This window comes from Athene noctua, chromosome 3 (assembly GCF_965140245.1).
Source record: "Athene noctua chromosome 3, bAthNoc1.hap1.1, whole genome shotgun sequence".
NCBI lineage: Eukaryota > Metazoa > Chordata > Aves > Strigiformes > Strigidae > Athene > Athene noctua.
Window position 1 is genome coordinate 71,078,180 of NC_134039.1, and position 17,188 is coordinate 71,095,367.

General features: G+C 44.2%; 1 protein-coding gene across 2 annotated transcripts in view; it reads right to left on the reverse strand.

The window, feature by feature from the left end:
- The window catches only part of GRAMD4 (GRAM domain containing 4), an 81,038-nt gene extending 64,147 nt beyond the window's left edge, over positions 1–16,891 (reverse strand). For both annotated transcript variants that reach the window (XM_074903265.1, XM_074903264.1), the window contains exon 1: positions 16,811–16,891. In XM_074903265.1, coding sequence (XP_074759366.1) covers positions 16,811–16,839 — 29 coding nt within the window. In that variant the 5' untranslated portion in view covers positions 16,840–16,891. The remainder of the gene's footprint in view (positions 1–16,810) is intronic.
- Positions 16,892–17,188: the final 297 nt, after the last annotated feature.

Below are 17,188 nucleotides of genomic sequence, written 5' to 3' on the forward strand. Positions count from 1 at the left end.
AAAAAGATAACTAAGAGGTACACATTTGAAGCAGGACACAGCTCAACTAACATCTATAGCCTGCCTAATCTCTGCTGACCTCCATGCAGTGCAGGTACCTCCACTGAGCACAGCTGAGAGCATGCACTCCATTGCTAAAGGGAATCCTGCCCCAGCCTTTACCAACAAACATCTGCAGCAGCACACACAGTCTACTTGCAGGTTTGAGCAACAATCCACATGCACCACAGTGCCAAGACACCTATGCATTATGGTTTCACTTACAGCAAGGCCATACAGAAGGAATTACTAAAGCTATCAGGCAAAAGACCACAGACCTACAACTGCTGTGTTACATATGCAATGACAAAATGCACTCCTCTACCTTTCTGTTCACAAAGCAACCACAGGGCCACATTCATACTTCCCCAATCATTCAGCTATCGGGGCACCTCACTGAGAACAAGGTTAAGAGCCAGAGCACATACAGCAAGATGGCCTATTTTGACAGGCTTCCCTCAATTTAGGGAGACAATTCAGCAGAAGCCAACATTAACATCTTTATAAGCGAGTAACAAGTTATCATGAAGCCATCTAGATGCAAGTTTTCAGCAGAAGATTCCCAGGATGCATGATTTTTACATACAACACTTAACAACTTGCTTCTGCAAGCTTTAACTATTCTGCTGCTGATCTGAGAAGTCATTAAGACGCTGAAACACTTATGTTGCAAAACACATCAAAAACCACGATTCAGATGTGCTGACTACAGAAATCAATGACATACCCAGTCAAGGGAAGGAATTAAGTATTTTACCAAACACTAGCAGCTCTCCAACCACCACAGAGTCATAAAAAAAAAATTAATGAAGTTTTTTAACTTTTCCCTTTATGGGTAAATAAGTTCAAAACTGCTGATACCTGAAGAACTAAAAAGATACAGCTAGCACATGCCAATTACAATCACCACAGTTAATTAAGAACCTTTCATTTCCTTCCTATATACTGGCCTTGAGCTTACAAGGAATGTGTATAATCCCCAAATCCCAGCCATTTCCACACAAGAAGCGTTGCTGCTGCTCATTATGCTCCTCCCTTTCTCCCAACAAAAACCTAAAAATGCTCATGAAGTTGGTGCTGTGGGCACAGAAGGAACCTAAAGGTGCAGCAGTGGGTCCTGAGCGAACTGGTGGATGAAGTGGCTAAGCTACTACCCACTATATTTGAGAAGTTGTGGCAACCCAGTGAAGTTCCCATTGACTGGAAAAGGGGAAACACAACCCCCATTTTTAAAAAGGGAAAAAAGGAAGACCCAGGGAACTACAGGCTAGTCACTCTCAACGCTGTGTGCAGAAAGATCATGAAGCGGATCCTCCTGGAAACTGTGCTAGGGCACATGGAACACGGCTTCAGTAAGGGCAAATCATGCCTGATGGATTTGGTGGCCTTCTACAACAGGGTTACAGCACTGGGGGATAAGGGAAGAGCAACTGATGCCATCTACCTGGACTTGTGCAAAGCATTTGACACTGTCCTGCATGACATCATTGTCTCTAAATTGGAGAGACATGGATTTGATGGGTGGACCACTTGGTGGATAAGGAATTGGCTGGATGGTCGCACACAAAGAGTTGCGGTCAACAGCTTGATGTCCAAGTGGAGACCAGTGACAAGTTGACATTCCTCAGGGGTCAGTACTGGGACCAGTGCTGTTTAACATCTTTGTCAACAACATGGACAGTGGGACTAAGTGCACCCTCAGCAAGTTTGCCGATGACACCAAGGTGTCTGGTGTGGTCAACACACTAGAAGGAAGGGATGTGCCATCCAGAGAGACCTGGACAGGCTGGAAACGTGGGCCCGTGCAAACTTCATGAAGTTCAACAAGGCCAAGTACAAGGTCCTGCACATGGGTTGGGGCAATCCCAAGCACAAATACAGGCTGGGTGATGAGTGGATTGAGACCAACTCTGCAGGTGACTTTGGGATGTCGGTTGACAAGAAGCTCAATGTGACCCAGCAATGTGCGCTTGCAGCCCAGAAAGTCAACCATATCCTGCACTGCATCAAAAGAAGTGTGACCAGCACATCAAGGGAGGTGATTCTCCCTCTCTACTCTGCTATCGTGAGACCCTACCTGGAGTACTGAATACAGCTCTGCAGCCCCCAGCATAAGAAGGCCATGGACTTGCTCAAATGAGTCCAGAAGAGGGCCACAAGGATGATCAGGGGGCTGGAGCACCTTTCCTATGAGGACAGACTGAGACAGTTGGAGTTGTTCAGCTCAGAGAAGAGAAGGCTCCAGGGAGACCTTAGAGCAGCCTTCCAGTACTTAAAGGGGGCTACAGGAAAGATGGGGAGGGACTCTATCAGGGAGTGTAGTGATAGGACCAGGTGTCATGGTTCTAAACCATTGAAAAAGAGTACATTTAGACTAGATATAAGAAAGAAATTCTTTACTTTGATGGTGGTGAGACACTAGAACAGGTTTCCCAGAGAAGCTGTGGCTGCCCCCTCCCTGGCAGTGTTCAAGGCCAGGTTGGACGGGGCTGTGAGCAACCTGGGCTAGTGGAAGGTGTCCGTGCCCATGGCAGGGGGGTTGGAACTAGGTGAACTTTAAGGTCCCTTCTAACACAAAGTATTCTACGATTCTGTGATTCTACAAGATAGGGCGGGGGGCGGGGAACAAACCACATCTCTGTGTGGATTATGCAACTTTGTAGTGTTGTATTTCCTCATCAACTTTTAAATGAAGGGGCATGAAATACTACGTAAAAACTTGCATAAATAATACATAAAAGGACACTGTGTGAAAGGGAGGAATGCATGTAAATTAAATGAAGTAACAGAGAAAGAACAAGTTTCATACAGTAAATCTGGCTTCAGCCATCAGCTTCATTTCTGGCACTGTCTGTACTACACAGCTGCTTGTAAAAGCCATGTAAACTATTCCTTGAAATCTTATCACTGGGTAAAAAACTCAAGGTCAAGCTCCCACCAGACCGACAGATATGTGAACAGCAGCTCTGATGGAAAGCAGCACTCTGGAAAAGAGCCTCCTTCATCTCACTCACGCAGCTTGTCAGAAGATGAGAGGGATATTTTTCTCCACGTAGCAGAGTTTGGAAATAGCAGAGGAAGTTGCGTGGCACAGGAAAGCACCAAATTTGTCCTCTAGGTATCGCAGACCCCTCCTCCATTTCTTAGGAGTGCAGCCCTTTGCGTAAGTCTGTCTGCCACGTCAGCACATTTGCTATAAACAGAACTGAAACACTGTACCTGAAAGACAGTTTTGATTTCTAAACTGCAATTACTTGTTTAAATAATTTGGCTAATAAAGTACTTCTCTCAGCATAGTGAAATGTCAGGCTTAAGGATGTTAACCTAGGTTGTTGCCCTGCTGTTCAAGGTAATGTCCCTTACAGGAGCAAACCTCTATTCCCTCACATTTCAAACTGCATCATTCCCTCAGTAGGCACAATATCTGCTCTTTGTTCCCATGCTTAGAATAATAATCCTGAATTAAAAAACAAAACAAAACAAACTCCAAGCTCATATAGCCACACCAGGCAGCAGAGTATCCAACACTATGGGAAACTGTAGGGGCCGTATGGAATATAATCACAATCCTTCAAATTAACTCTTTTGTTTAGCAAACTGCTTGGGTATTCTGACATAACTGCAGATCCCTCATTTCAGATGATGATTTTTAACATGCTTTGGACAACAAAAGTAAGTGGAAATCTTTGCTATTAAACCTGATTCTTCCAAGAAGCACATGTAGTCTGGGCATCTCCTCCATGCTCTTTCCCAATGACGTCTGTACATCACTCAATACACTCAACGCTGCTGCAAATTAACTCCAGCCAGCAATCGTAACCTGCTCATCTTCAGACACACACATACAGCTTGGCATACATGGCTGCATGCACAACTGAAAGAGGAATGGGGAGGAAAGATGAAGATACGCAGCCATGTTGTATGAGCAATTTTGAGGCTTCCTTAAAGCATGCATAGAGTTGAGGAAAACTAAACAAAAAATTCCATCATTTCAAGAAAACACAGAAATGATGTGTTACATAAGTCTGTAAGGAAGATACAAAGCCTCCTCCTGACAAGTAAACCAGAGAGCTGAGGCTATTACCATAAACTAGCCCAGTTCTTACTAACTTGGCCATATTTGTAGGAAATTAATATTTTAATGGTGCTTGTTATATCCCATTGCCTCATAACTGCAGATGACATAAAAAATTATACGCAGGAGTTAAAAACTACATTTTTGAAGCTGCTTGAAACAACTGGAGCAAGACGTCTTAGAGTATGTCTTTAAATAAACCCAGGCACACCAACATACCCAGCTCCCCTCCTCTACCGAGGGGGAGCCTGCTGTTGGCAGCAACTGAAGTAGAGTTACATGCTAAGTGGCATTTCTCCCAAAAGAAGACAGCTCCTCTCTTGACAGAGCCATATTAGTAAGGTTTCTACCATGTTTCAACATGACATGTACTGGACACAAGGAAGAGGCAGAAAAAAAATCTCTGCCAGTTTGGTTTTTTGATCCCAAACATGGGGTAACCTATGAATCCAATGGTGTCTGCACTTGATTTATCAGCTCTTCAGTTTATTAACCAAGCCTGTACAAGTACTCTACCATACTTTTTGCAAAACAAAGTATTTTCTCGTCTCCAAATGTCACAAGTACACCGAAGCCTGTCAGGCTGCTAAGATGATACAAACCCAATGACAGTAAAGAGCAACTGGCACATCACTAAGCCTTCACACTTGAAATAGATTTAAATTAACACAAAGGTAGCAGGATGGATTGTTTGGTAACAAAGAAACCAAGGAAGAAGTAAGATTTCAGTCATGGTTTCAATCAGACCAAGCAACTTAAAAGCCAGCTACAGGATGGCATTTATGTCTGCCTCTAAGACTGGGATGAGGACCAGAATTACACTACTTGAGCTGACAGGTTTATTTATGCCATGATGACACTTCAGTTAGCAATGATAAAGATCCAAAGGTCAAATACTTTAAGAAAAAGAGCCAATACACACAATATATTCTGAGCAGTTACGGTTGGGGTGAGGAAGGAACAGGCAGGGAGCATTATTCCTTGTACACACCCACCTGCCCCACAAGTCACCATAAAACCACTTCAGCTGTGCCCACTTCAAAGCTTCCTAAGTTCACAAAGGAGATTTCTGTAGAGAAACCACCTTTCTTCATCCAAACACATAAGAAATAATTTGTTTTTCCAGGTCAAAGCCAGAAATAAGCCAGTGATGCCTCACAGCAAAATTGAGAAGCCACATCACCAGCTGAAGCCTAGAGATTGCCCACAGACCTCCAAAACACCTCCTGAAAACTCCCTAAAAAATCTGTGGGAATGAGTATAAATGAAGGCAGAGAGTGACATTTTTGACACTTCTTTTAACCAGGATTTCTTCCAGCTCTAACTTATTCCTAATTGCTTCATTAATATTCACATATTTAAACCTTAAAATTTTAAAAACTAAACTATGGATTTCACTTTTCAAGAAGGATCCTAAAAGCTTCCCAATCAGGCTCAAATTCTGGTTGGGGATATCAAGCCTCCTGTTTACACTACGCAAATGTTTTAACAGATACAGTTGCTCAAAGTCCTGGAAACTTGGAATTCTGAGACTTTTTGCATTAATGTCAGAAGCATGCTGAAGACTGCAGGACATCATCAAACCACCACCTATCACTGAACTCCCACTAACCTCTGATTTGCTTATATAATTGCCATCAGTGTTAAAAAAAAATAAATCACTATATCACATTATTCTTGAGTATTTTAGGAATTCCAAGAGGCTCCTATCTATGCCCAAAACCAAACTACAGAGCACCAAACTTGCTGAAGGGAAAAAAAAACCAAACAAACCCAACAATAAGAAAAAGAAAGATGACATCTTTGGCTTTCTTTGTGGTAGGCATCTGGTGCCTTCATCCAGCTGCAAGATCTAGGCAGGGTGAGTAAACTTGAGCAGGGACTTTGATGGCTGTAAATGTGAGTCTGTTCCAAGCAAGACCTGTCATGGAAGATGAGAGCAGGTACTGGCTGTCTTTAGGGTGAATACACAATGAAGGGATAGTTCATATCCTAGCAATACCCCTGCCAAACTCTTCTATTTATTGGATAGTACAAAATCTTCAAGAACTAAAGAGCAGTTTTAATCAAGGACTGACTACTGCTGCACTCAACTTTGATGCCTACAGCATACCAGAGGCATCAGGCCTCCAACAGCTGTACTGCAACAAACAGACCCTGCTACAACCTCTCCTTAGAAGAGGCAACCACACAACACAGAAGACATGAAAGCAAGTTTTTCTCAACTAGAAGACTGTTGTCCAGTAAGTGGAAAGGTTTCTGGGTACCGGGGAATCATGACAAACAGTAAGATTGGAAAGCTGGGTCCAATTTGTGTATAATCAGCCCCAAAACCTTTGACTACGAGCTTTGCACATATATGGAAAAAAGTGCTTGGATTTGGTATTTAAGTTAACAAGACTACAGAAGAGGTCAGACCACCCACGCAAGGGTGCATACAAGAGCACTTGGGGGATGAAGCTGCCGCCTCCCTTCAAGAATGACAAGACTACTGAACCTCATGCAATTGCATACCTTTAAATAAGGGTGTTTTCTTTAGCAGACTGGCTTCCAGGCAAGCTTTCCTTTCCACCTTGCCCGGAAGAGTGCTTTGCTCTCCCCCATACACCAGTGACAATACTCACATTGCTAGTATGAATGCATTTTGCAAAGTTTTACTTTAAGCATTGTATCTACTGGTTAATTTTCATTTTAAAAGAAAAATAAGTTATTTCAAATTATTACCAACTTGTAAGAAATAAAATCTGCATGCCTGTAACTAATCTACATCAAGAGTTGGCGTCTGGCATTTCCTCCACAGTTCAGAAACACCAGCAATGCATCTGCTTCCTAAACATGGTTTCTCACCTCCCATTTCAGATAATGAGCAATCTATGATCAGACAGTTATCTTCAAGGTCCAACCCCTTTTTAGCATTTCCAGTAAGTATATCTGTCTTTACCTACTTTTCTTACTTTTACAAGTATGTAGTATTAACTCTACAGCAATTAAACCACTGAATTAAAAAAAAAAAGCTCTGGCGCCAGTCTATGTAAGTATCAACACTTGGTTCAGCTGAAGCTTTTGAAAAGGGAAGATAAAGTAAAAAAAGCAAATCACCACCTTTAAAGCAAACACTCTTTTTTTGTGTTGGTCCACATAGTGTTTCCAAAACTCATCTAATACAATTGTTCAGCAGTTTAATATGCACATGAAACTTTTTCTGCAATGAGTGAGGTCTGCTGTACTTTCGTATTAACTCTCAGATATTATGATGAACTTTTAGCCAGCTGAGAAGAAAGCCACCTTCAGGGTAAAACAAACAGATGTAGTTTGCTTCTGACAATAAGGAATACAAACTGCATGGAAAGATTTTCCATGATTTAACAAAAGACAATAAATCGTCACCAACAGTAGACTAATGAGTCACAGACAACAGCTTAATACTTAAAGCTTATCTCTAAAGAAAAAAATATTTATGCAATTTCAAAGTATTAACAAGAAAACAGAAAATTAGTTTTGACTAGACCCAACAGTCTTCAGCCAGGATAGCTGTATGCATCCAAGAGAAATCCAGAAAGGACACTGCACACAGCCAGGCTTGCATTCCACCAGGAAAACTGGACTGAAAATGCTGGTCAGTGTTTCTCACTCAAAAAGCATATGCTGTTCCTGCTCTGCTTTAACAGTGGAGGGCCAGCCAGCCTCACCAGGCAAATTCAAACTGCTAAGCAAAGTGAGCTCCACATTCCTCCTGTAAAATATTCCAAGAAATAGTATTTGTCCCTCACTTGTTTTCTATGTGTTGTAGAGGGATAAATGGTCCAGCATTAGAGGAAATGGCTGTTGGCAGGGCCTTCAAACATGTTGGTGAAAGGTTGCTACTGGAAGAAACAGGAAAGAAGAAGAAGTAATTTTAGAAAAAGTATATTTTCTGTAGAAAAGTTTCCTAATACAGTTTTCTGGGGAAGTGAGAACTATCACACTTTGGCTGTTTATTCCCATAACTGAAAGTTAAGAGCTGTTGAATGTGTCATCATTCATCAGTCCCATAAGCAACTCTGTCAGGGATGGAAGACAAAATCCTTCAAAATTAGACCAAGACCCTTTTATAAGCATCAAAAGCTTCATCAGATTGTTTCTCTGAAGCAAAACAAATAATACACATAATAACAAATAATCTGGAAGACACCACAGACCTCATTTCTGCAATGTTTTGCAAACTCTTGACATTAGTTTTAATCACTGCAAGTTTCCAGGAAGCTCTTACAGCTGAAGAAAATCTTCTGAGCACAGCACCCTGCAGCAGCTGGCAATTCTCTTAAAGGATCAAGTGTGTCCAGCCAGATGCTCCATGGTTTGATGGGAAGGTCATTCCTCATTGCATGATCCCAGGGGATCCCATAGAGCTGCTGAGACTGCACAGTTTTACACAAAACCAAGTCACACTACATTTTTGTACAAAAGGTGATCTCAGACACTCAGCAATCTTTTTTTGATTGCTTTGTAGATTAGCCTTTAAAAGGAATCTGAAGGTCTTGGATAAAAACACTGCAGAAGTCCAAAGAATTATAGTTAATCAAACTGGGATAATGCCTAGAAGCAGTTTAGTGCTTTGAAAAATCACACTACATAAAGACCATAGTTACACAGACTCCACTTCCTACTCCTTCTGATGATGTGATCCTTGCAAACTGATGCAAGACCTAGTAATCCACAGAGCTGCTTTTTACTATTAACTGATTATTAGAGTCCAAAGTCACCCTAATATTAGTCTCATAAGGATGCTTTGGATGTTTTAGTGCTCTCAGGTCCCATGCTTCACAGCTACTTCTTCCCCACACATAAAGGATGGCAATGGCTGGGAGTCAAACCCCTCTGCTACACACACCAGGAGGAAGCAGCCAGGATCTTCACAAATGGTACGTGCAGGCAACTCCCTCAGCATTACTCTCTGTCTCACAAGGGAAAAGATGAACAAGATGAAGAAAGCCCCAAACCCAAAAGTGAGATAGGATCCTGGACTACAGATCATCTTGCAGCTTGATTTTTGTAACAGGTAGCTGAAGTTGTGTTCATCGAGAGCCATGTAAGTGCAAGGAACATCACACCAAAGGTACACAGCATTTAATCTTTGAGTACTGAACATGCTATTTTTTTTCCCGTTGCAACATGATATCTTGTTGCAATATTTGTTCATCTTACAAAATGCTCAGATCCCAGGCTACTGTTCCCTTCACTCCCAGAATGGGATCATGGATATTTTCAGACTGGTTTCTTCTCTTCTGGTCAGATCTCCAAGGCTCAAACTGAGCATGCCACTCTCTTTGGCCAACCCAAAAAGCATAAAATCACCCAGTTTCTGGCAGCATATTGTCCCTGGAACAAAACCTATTACTGGTAATGGTCCCACTACTACAGGAGGGTCTGGGGAAGCAGCTTGTGACTGAAGCACAGAACTGTACAACTCCCTAGACTCAGATCTGGAGTAAATTACAGGGTTTAGATGCCCATGTCAGTCCTAACATAACTAGGAGGGACTCTGAACCTGTACAGCTATAGACATCACTTGGCTCTACCAAAAGCAAGATGGAAAAAAAAGATACCCTTGTCAGGCTTATAATGCAGCATCACAAACTACGCATGGCCTTCAAACTATGTTTTAAGAGATACTTCTCTAGAGGCTTCACATTTCCCTATCCTTATGGCTGTGACACTGCTTATAAATATTGCTGATGGTTATAAATCCACATGCCTCTCTGTAGCCATGCTACATTTCCCCAGGAATTACAACATGCTGTTAACCTTGAAAAGTGCAGCAAGTTATTTTAAAATGCAGTTACAGTGCACATCTGGGAATCCAGAGAGAAGGAAAGAAAACATGCAAACCATTTCCTGAACACAGATAGAATGCGGAGCCTCAGGTGGTAAAATCCACGGTGAGAAGCTGGATGACTTTTTTCTGAAGGTAGCTCTAGAGCCAAAACTCTTTTAGGAAGTTTTCTAACTTGAAGAAGCCACTTTTCAAAATTTAAGCAAATGATAAATTTCAGGTTATGAAATTAACGCTGATTTGAGCATCTAAAGATGCTTGTGTATCCTTTGTTGAAAGGCACTAATTTTCAGACTGTGAGAACTGGTTGGTTTCCAAACCAATGAATTTGAATTTTTCTGTATATAAGTAACCTGATAATCTGAAATGAATATTGAAGGTACACGTGGCTTTTACAACACAGTAAAAAATGCCAAGCATTATTTGTCATCTAGCATTTAAAAATCTATGCTTCAAAGTTTATCTAGACTAAGATTAAGATCATATACTAGGAAAAATTTCTTCACCAAAAGGGTTGTCAAGCATTGAAACAGGCTGCCCAGGAAAGTGGTTGAGTCACCAACCCTGCAGGTATACAAGAGATGTGCAGATGTGGTGCTTAGCGACATGGTTAAGTGGTGGACTTGGCAACACTACGTTAACGTTGGACTCGATGATCTTAAAGGTCTTTTCCAACCTAAACGATTCTACGAATCTATGACTAGTAATGCCAGATACTAATACAAACTGCTGACAGAGAGCTCTGATAAGACAGTTTTAGCGGTTGGAAACTAATTGCACTCAGTCACTAATTGCATACATCAGGCCTGCATGGAGTGCATGGCTTTGTTCTCTTTAATTAAGATTAGAATAGACCTCTCTCATTGTGCAGTTACTTTCAGGGGAGTACTACGGAAATTTAAAATGCGTCTGTTAAACCATTGTACTTGGACGTAGAACAGGCAAGCAACTACTAACTACTTTTTCCAGATAATTTTACCATATTCTTAAAAAAGATTTCTAACTACACACATCTAGATATACAGGAGGGGACACACTCATTTCTTGACCATTGAGTGTCCCCTCCCACAGAGTTTGACAAGAATCCCAAGGAAAAAGTGACATTTTGTGCTCTATGCCTTTTTCTTGTTCTCCTCTCTCTCTCCTGTCCATGAGTAGTGTTACCACCAGCATCCACTAACAGTTTTATTCTGCACCTGAAGTGTTGACCTAAAAATAAAAACCCTGTTTACAAATTCTGTATTTAACACTGACTACAGAGTTACCCATATAAGCATACTGAACAGATGTGGCAGAATAAGGAAGCATCCAAACTTCATTCGGTTTAGTTTATAGACAGATGCTCACCTTAAGGCACATCACAAGGGAAATGAAGTAACCTAAGTGCCCACAGAGCAGGCAGGTCAGCCCCAATGGAGTACAACACTGCATGGGATGGCTGCTGAAGAACCAAATCAACCCACAGCAAGGATGCGCCCTCACAGACATAAGCAAGCATTCACTCAAAACTGAAACAAGCCATTTCAGACAGCGGGCCATATGAACACACCCCAAGAAACACAGGTACCCATGTGACTCCGCATCTAATGATTACACTTACTGGCACATGTAGCCAGCAAACCTAGTCATCAATCCCTTAATCCCAGCTCAAAAGAGGTGTCAAAGCCTGCACTGATGGGATCAGGAAAATGCTGAAGCGTTAGGGATTTTTTTAACAAGTAACATCAGCTCCTGTGGAAGAGCAAAAGTATTCAGAGAAGCAGCATCAGTGACTTACAGCAAAGTGACCTCTCAGACCCATATCCTAAAAAAACACGCTCAAAATTTACTTTAGAAATTTCTTATTTTTACAGCATACTGGGAAATGTGAGGTCACAGCTGGAGTACTGCGTCCAGTTCTGGGGCCCCAGTACAAGAGTCTCTATGGACATACTGGAGACAGTCCAACAAAGGGCCATGAAGGGACTGGAGCATCACTCCTGTGAGTTCAGCCTGGAGAAGGCTTAAGGGGGGGATCTTATAAATGTATATAAACACCTGAAAGGGGGGGCATAAAGAGGACAGAGCCAGGCTCTTCTCAGTGGTTCCCAGTGACAGGACCAGAAGCAATAGACACAAACTGAACTGAGGTGCGCTCTGAACATCAAGAAACACTTCTTACACTGTGAGGGTGACTGAGCACTGGCACAGGTTGCTCAGAGAGGTTGTGGAGTCTCCATCCTTGGAGATACTCAAAAGCTGTCTTGGCCCTGGACAACCTGCCATAGGTGGCCCTGCCTGAGCAGGGGGTTGGACCAGATGATCTCCAGAGAATCCTTCCAACTGTGACCACTCTGTGATTCTGGGAAATGAAAAGGCTAGTTCTCTTCAGTCACTGATAAGACACCTAGAATAAGTTTTACAGTAAGTTTAATGCACTCTTGTTAACATGTGCCTCTGGAACAGGTGATGTGCTCTTCACAGACCATCACAAAGAACTTGCTGCGTTAACTTGGTACTTGTAAGAAGCTGCAACTAATCAGAATTTCAGTTTCCATTAAGATGCAGACATAGCTTTTAAATTCTATGCGACAACTTTAAGGTTTTTCAAGACATGTTTAGAAAATACTGTCAGTGGTTTTTTTCCTCACTAACACATGCAAGTATTAAACACATACGGTGACCAAAGATGCAAATAGAAAGGATTTTTTAAACACAACTGAACACATTGGGAATCTTTAACTTCCACTATTCTCAGAAGCAAAAACCTGCATCTTCAATCATTTAAGCACCTCTGAAGACCTGGTCCTCTAAATCATGGAATTAAATTTACTGCTACCAGAGCATGCACCATGAGAAAGACTGGGTGTTAAAGAAAGGACGGGAAAAGCAGCAAGAGTGCTTCTAACCACAAATACAGTATTTCTGGTTTGCAGTGGATAACTGCTCTTTCAGTTTAGTCAAAGCAAGAGGATTTACTGTGTAAAAGAAACTGTACTATTAAGGTGAAGAAAAAACATCCAGAACTTACTCTCTGTGAAGACTGCAGAGCCTGTTAATATTTATGAAGTCTGAACTGGCTTCAAAGACTCCCTACTTCATTTTCTTATGTCATAACAAAAAGCAGCACTAACTCATTAAATTTTAAGGTGAGTTCACCACTAAACTGTAACTGTTTTAATAAATTCTGACCTCCTAGGAAAGGGCTTAACCTTTCTGTATGTGCATGTATGTGTACCATATCAATGACTGACCACAAAAGGAAAAGAGATGTCTTGCATTTGTTCAGAGACTTGAAAAATCAAAACACATAAACCCTGGAAACACCCAATATTATGACCCAAAAACTACATTTCCAGCTGTATTTCTGTGCACAGATTATTTCATGGATTAACCTGCCACTGTGCAAAGCCAGGGCAGTGGGCAGAGAGAGAACCTCTTTTGAAAAACCCTGATTAAGCACTTACTGTCAAAAGCTTTCCCTCTGATCAAACCCTGCATCCTAAAAATAATACATCAGGGGAAGACATCTCTCCTCCTAGCATGGGTGCTACCATGCAGATATTATAACTGAGAAAAACCTATGTAGGAAAGAAAAAGAAACAGTGTTACAGGATAAAGCTAGAAAATTCTGTACTTTATGTGGGCCCAACACAACCAGGTTTGGACAAGAGTCTCCAACTCGGGATAGCAGATTTTTCTGCACATAATGCTGGACTATTTTGGTAATAGCCAGGGCTTTGAGGACTTCAAAGTTACAGAGTATCACTGCTAAGCCTGAAAAATACTGGGGGTAAGGAGAAGAAGGAAGAGACAAAGACAAGCCGCTGTCTTTAAGCCACATAGCTTTAACCCCCAAAATTCAGCAAGGCACATGTTGCCCTTGACTCAAACATTCCTGAAAAGCATTTATTTTCCAGACCTATAAGAAACAAAACATCAGGAAATATGATCTATTACTCCTTAAATTAAAAGATATTAATCATAAAACTATTAATAGGACCATATGTCACAGAAAACAGCCTCATATTGTCAAGAATCCCTGTGGATTTGGTGGGGACTGAGTCAAAAAAACAAAGCATGACCTTTCAGCAGACAAAATGAGGTGAAATGGGGCCTTTGTTAATTTTCCAACATATTTGTCATCGCTTTGGGAGTTAAACAGTTAATGCTCCTCCTTAGCTTCGAGGTTTCTGTAATAAGGAGCAAATACTCAAGTATGAAAATGATACTGAAGAGACACAACACACACATGTAGTATCACAGGTATGTAGGTCATATGTATTCACAATGTTCCATACCCTGGAAGTGTATCAGATCTTTAACAGCAGCACTAATCACTTCTTAGACACTGCAAAAGTTCCCTTGCCAAAATAAAATATTAAAGTTTGGGGTTTTTTTCTCCCAGGTCTCAAACAATATTGAATCTCTCTGGCATACGATATTGTCCCAGCCATACACTCTTATAATGAACTTCAGTTCCTACAAGCTTTGATTATCACAGGCTGGGAGGAGGAGAAAGGGTAGGGCCAGGGAACAGCTTCTCCATTGGCTACCTGTAAATCACCAGGAATTAGTTTCCAGACAGGAAAACAGCAGGGCTATGTATCAGCCTCCTGATTTTGCCTCCTCAATTGGGATCCCCCCTCTGCCAGTCTCTCCAAAACCGGGTCCCACCGAAGAGGGAAGAGCGGAGCCAGGACGCTTTTCCCAGCTGCTGCCCTTAATTCCTCCCTCCCCCACAGGCGCTGACGTCAGGTGGCCAGGCCACAGTGATGCTGGCAAGGGGGGCAGGCGGGCCAGGAGGGAGGTCAAAGCCTGGGTGATGCTTTCACATAGAACAGAAACTGTACCGTGCCAAGCACCAGCACACATACGTTCAAAGCAGCAGCAGCTTCTCCCGTACCACTCAACCGTCACCCCCTGACCCAGCACATGGCGAGCAGACCAGGTCTCACTAGTGCCACAGTTAAAAGAGAGAAAAATCCAAACCCGTCAGTCTGACACTTTTGAGCTCAAGTTAGTCCCACCTGCCACCAGCCAAAACCATCTCCAAGAGCTTACCTGCAGAGCTGGAAACATGACATGGCTCATCTTCAAATTCAGTCTGGCACCTCAGCCCAAAACCACCTTTATTATGGCAGAGGGATGAGCCAAACATACTTGTGGCCTCCACATGAAAGACTGAAACATAACTCAGGCTTTCAGGAATTTTTGCACAATTTGGTATCATAACACCATCAATTTTTATATTTTATCAGTTTCACAGCTAGTAGCTTTAAATGTCAACTTCAGAAGAACACAGACTAGGATTAAAAAAAGCCCCCTCTTTTTGAATAACTAGATAACTAGATATGGCATTTGATAACTAGATACAGCATTTTAAATAAAAGGTTGAAGACAGCTCACACCTCTAATTCTGAGGAGTGAAACAACTTATCACATGTTAAAAACCAAGGCAGGATACTGTCAGATAATGCAGAGCACAGGCACCTGGGATCCCTACTTTATTAAATATTTCCCCTCCGCACCCACAACTCAACCACCACTGGAAATGCAATACCCAAGAACTTGTCCATCATTCATTCCACATTCACACAAGCTCAACAGTACCACGTCTACTCAATCTTTAACTCTGCAGCTGCAGTAACAAAGCCCAACACAAAAACATGAGAAAGAGCTGTTATGTTCCCATTGCCCCATACGAACATTTAAGCCCAGGGATGACCCACAGAAGCACACAGGAGGCCCACAAAATACTTGCACACCTATCAGACCTTTTCTGAAGGAGCCAAGGTTGACAGCATTGACTGTAGAACAGCCATCCTCTGCCATCCTCTCAGTCTCCTTGAAAGTAAGCTCTCCAGCAGCATTTCTCTGCTCCGACTACTCCAATGCTCCCATGCTTCAGTGCTCCACATCAAGATGAATCCAGATACTGCACGCTTTGAGGGGTCGGTACATTGCTGGCTACTATTTAATATGAACGTGTGGCCAGCCCCTAATTCAGCCAGGCACAGCTAAAGCTCAAGAAACAACCTTCACAACACAAACAATGTTTCCAGGTCTTATTTCCAAATTAGATGGCACCCAGGTGCCACCCCGGCCCGGGGGTGGGAAGAGGTAAAGGAGGGGTGCGGCGCAGCTCCCTCGGCTCCCCCCTCGCCACGGGAGATCCCCTGCGAGCAGCGGTAGGAAATGCCACCACGATCAAAGCCACCGGCAGGGCAGCGGGAAGAGGAGCAGGTCTGGCAGGGGCAGACTACCAGAAGCCGCAACAAGGACCCCAGCAATAACGCGGGAGACCAGCGAGGACGAGCTGCGTTTGTACATAAAGATGTGACCTCTACCAGGTTCACCGCCACCCCACGTACTCTGCCTTTACTACAGCCGGCGACTCCGGTCTCCGCGTCTCACCTGGATGGCGGCGGTGATTCACGCCTGTCCCCGCAGCCGGGACGGCTCCTCCGTGCCGGAGGGGCGCGGGAAGGAGAGCTGAGCTGCTCGGCGCCCAGAGGGACGGGCTCCCCTTTTCCGCAAACGGACGAAGGCGGCCCAGAAAGGCTGAGCCACCGGCCGAGAGCTTCCCGGTTGCTTCCCCAGCATCCCCCCGCCGCCCCCTTCCCCCCCAGTCCCGGGAGAGACGAACAAAAGGCGACGGAGGGAACGGGGGCAGCCAGCCCCCGGCGGTGCTCCCGTCCCGGGGGGCGGCGGGCGACACCGCGCCCCGCACGCAACCAGCCCTGCCCGGGGGCGAGGGGGAGCGTCTGTCCCCGCCGCCCCGGCCCGGGGAGATCAGTGCCGGGCTGGGGGCGGAAGGGTTCGGACAAGAAAAAAAAACATAAATAAATAAAAAAAATTATTTCTCCCCCTCACCCCCAGAGGGGGCCCGGTGGGGCACCTACCCTGCTCGTAAATCGGAGCAAACTCTCATCCACGCTCCCCGCCGTGCCCAGGCCGCCGGAGCCAGGCGACGCCCCGAGGGCCGCCGGTCGCCGGGCTGCGCTGGGCCGGGCCGGGCGCCGCCGGGGCCGGGCGCGGCCGCTCAGCCCCGCACAAAGCGCGGCGCCCTTGCCCGCTGCGGGCGAGGGCGGCAGCAGGTGCCCGTCCGCCGCCGAGGCCGAGCCGAGCGCCCTGCGCAGCCGCCGCAGCCGCCGCCGCCGCAGCGCCCGACCGCTCGCCGGGGCCGCGCCGCGCTCCCGCCCCGCCCCCGGCGGCCCCGCGGCGGGAGCCCGCAGAGGCGGGGGCGGGCGGGGCCGGCGGGGCGGCCTATGGGCGGCGGC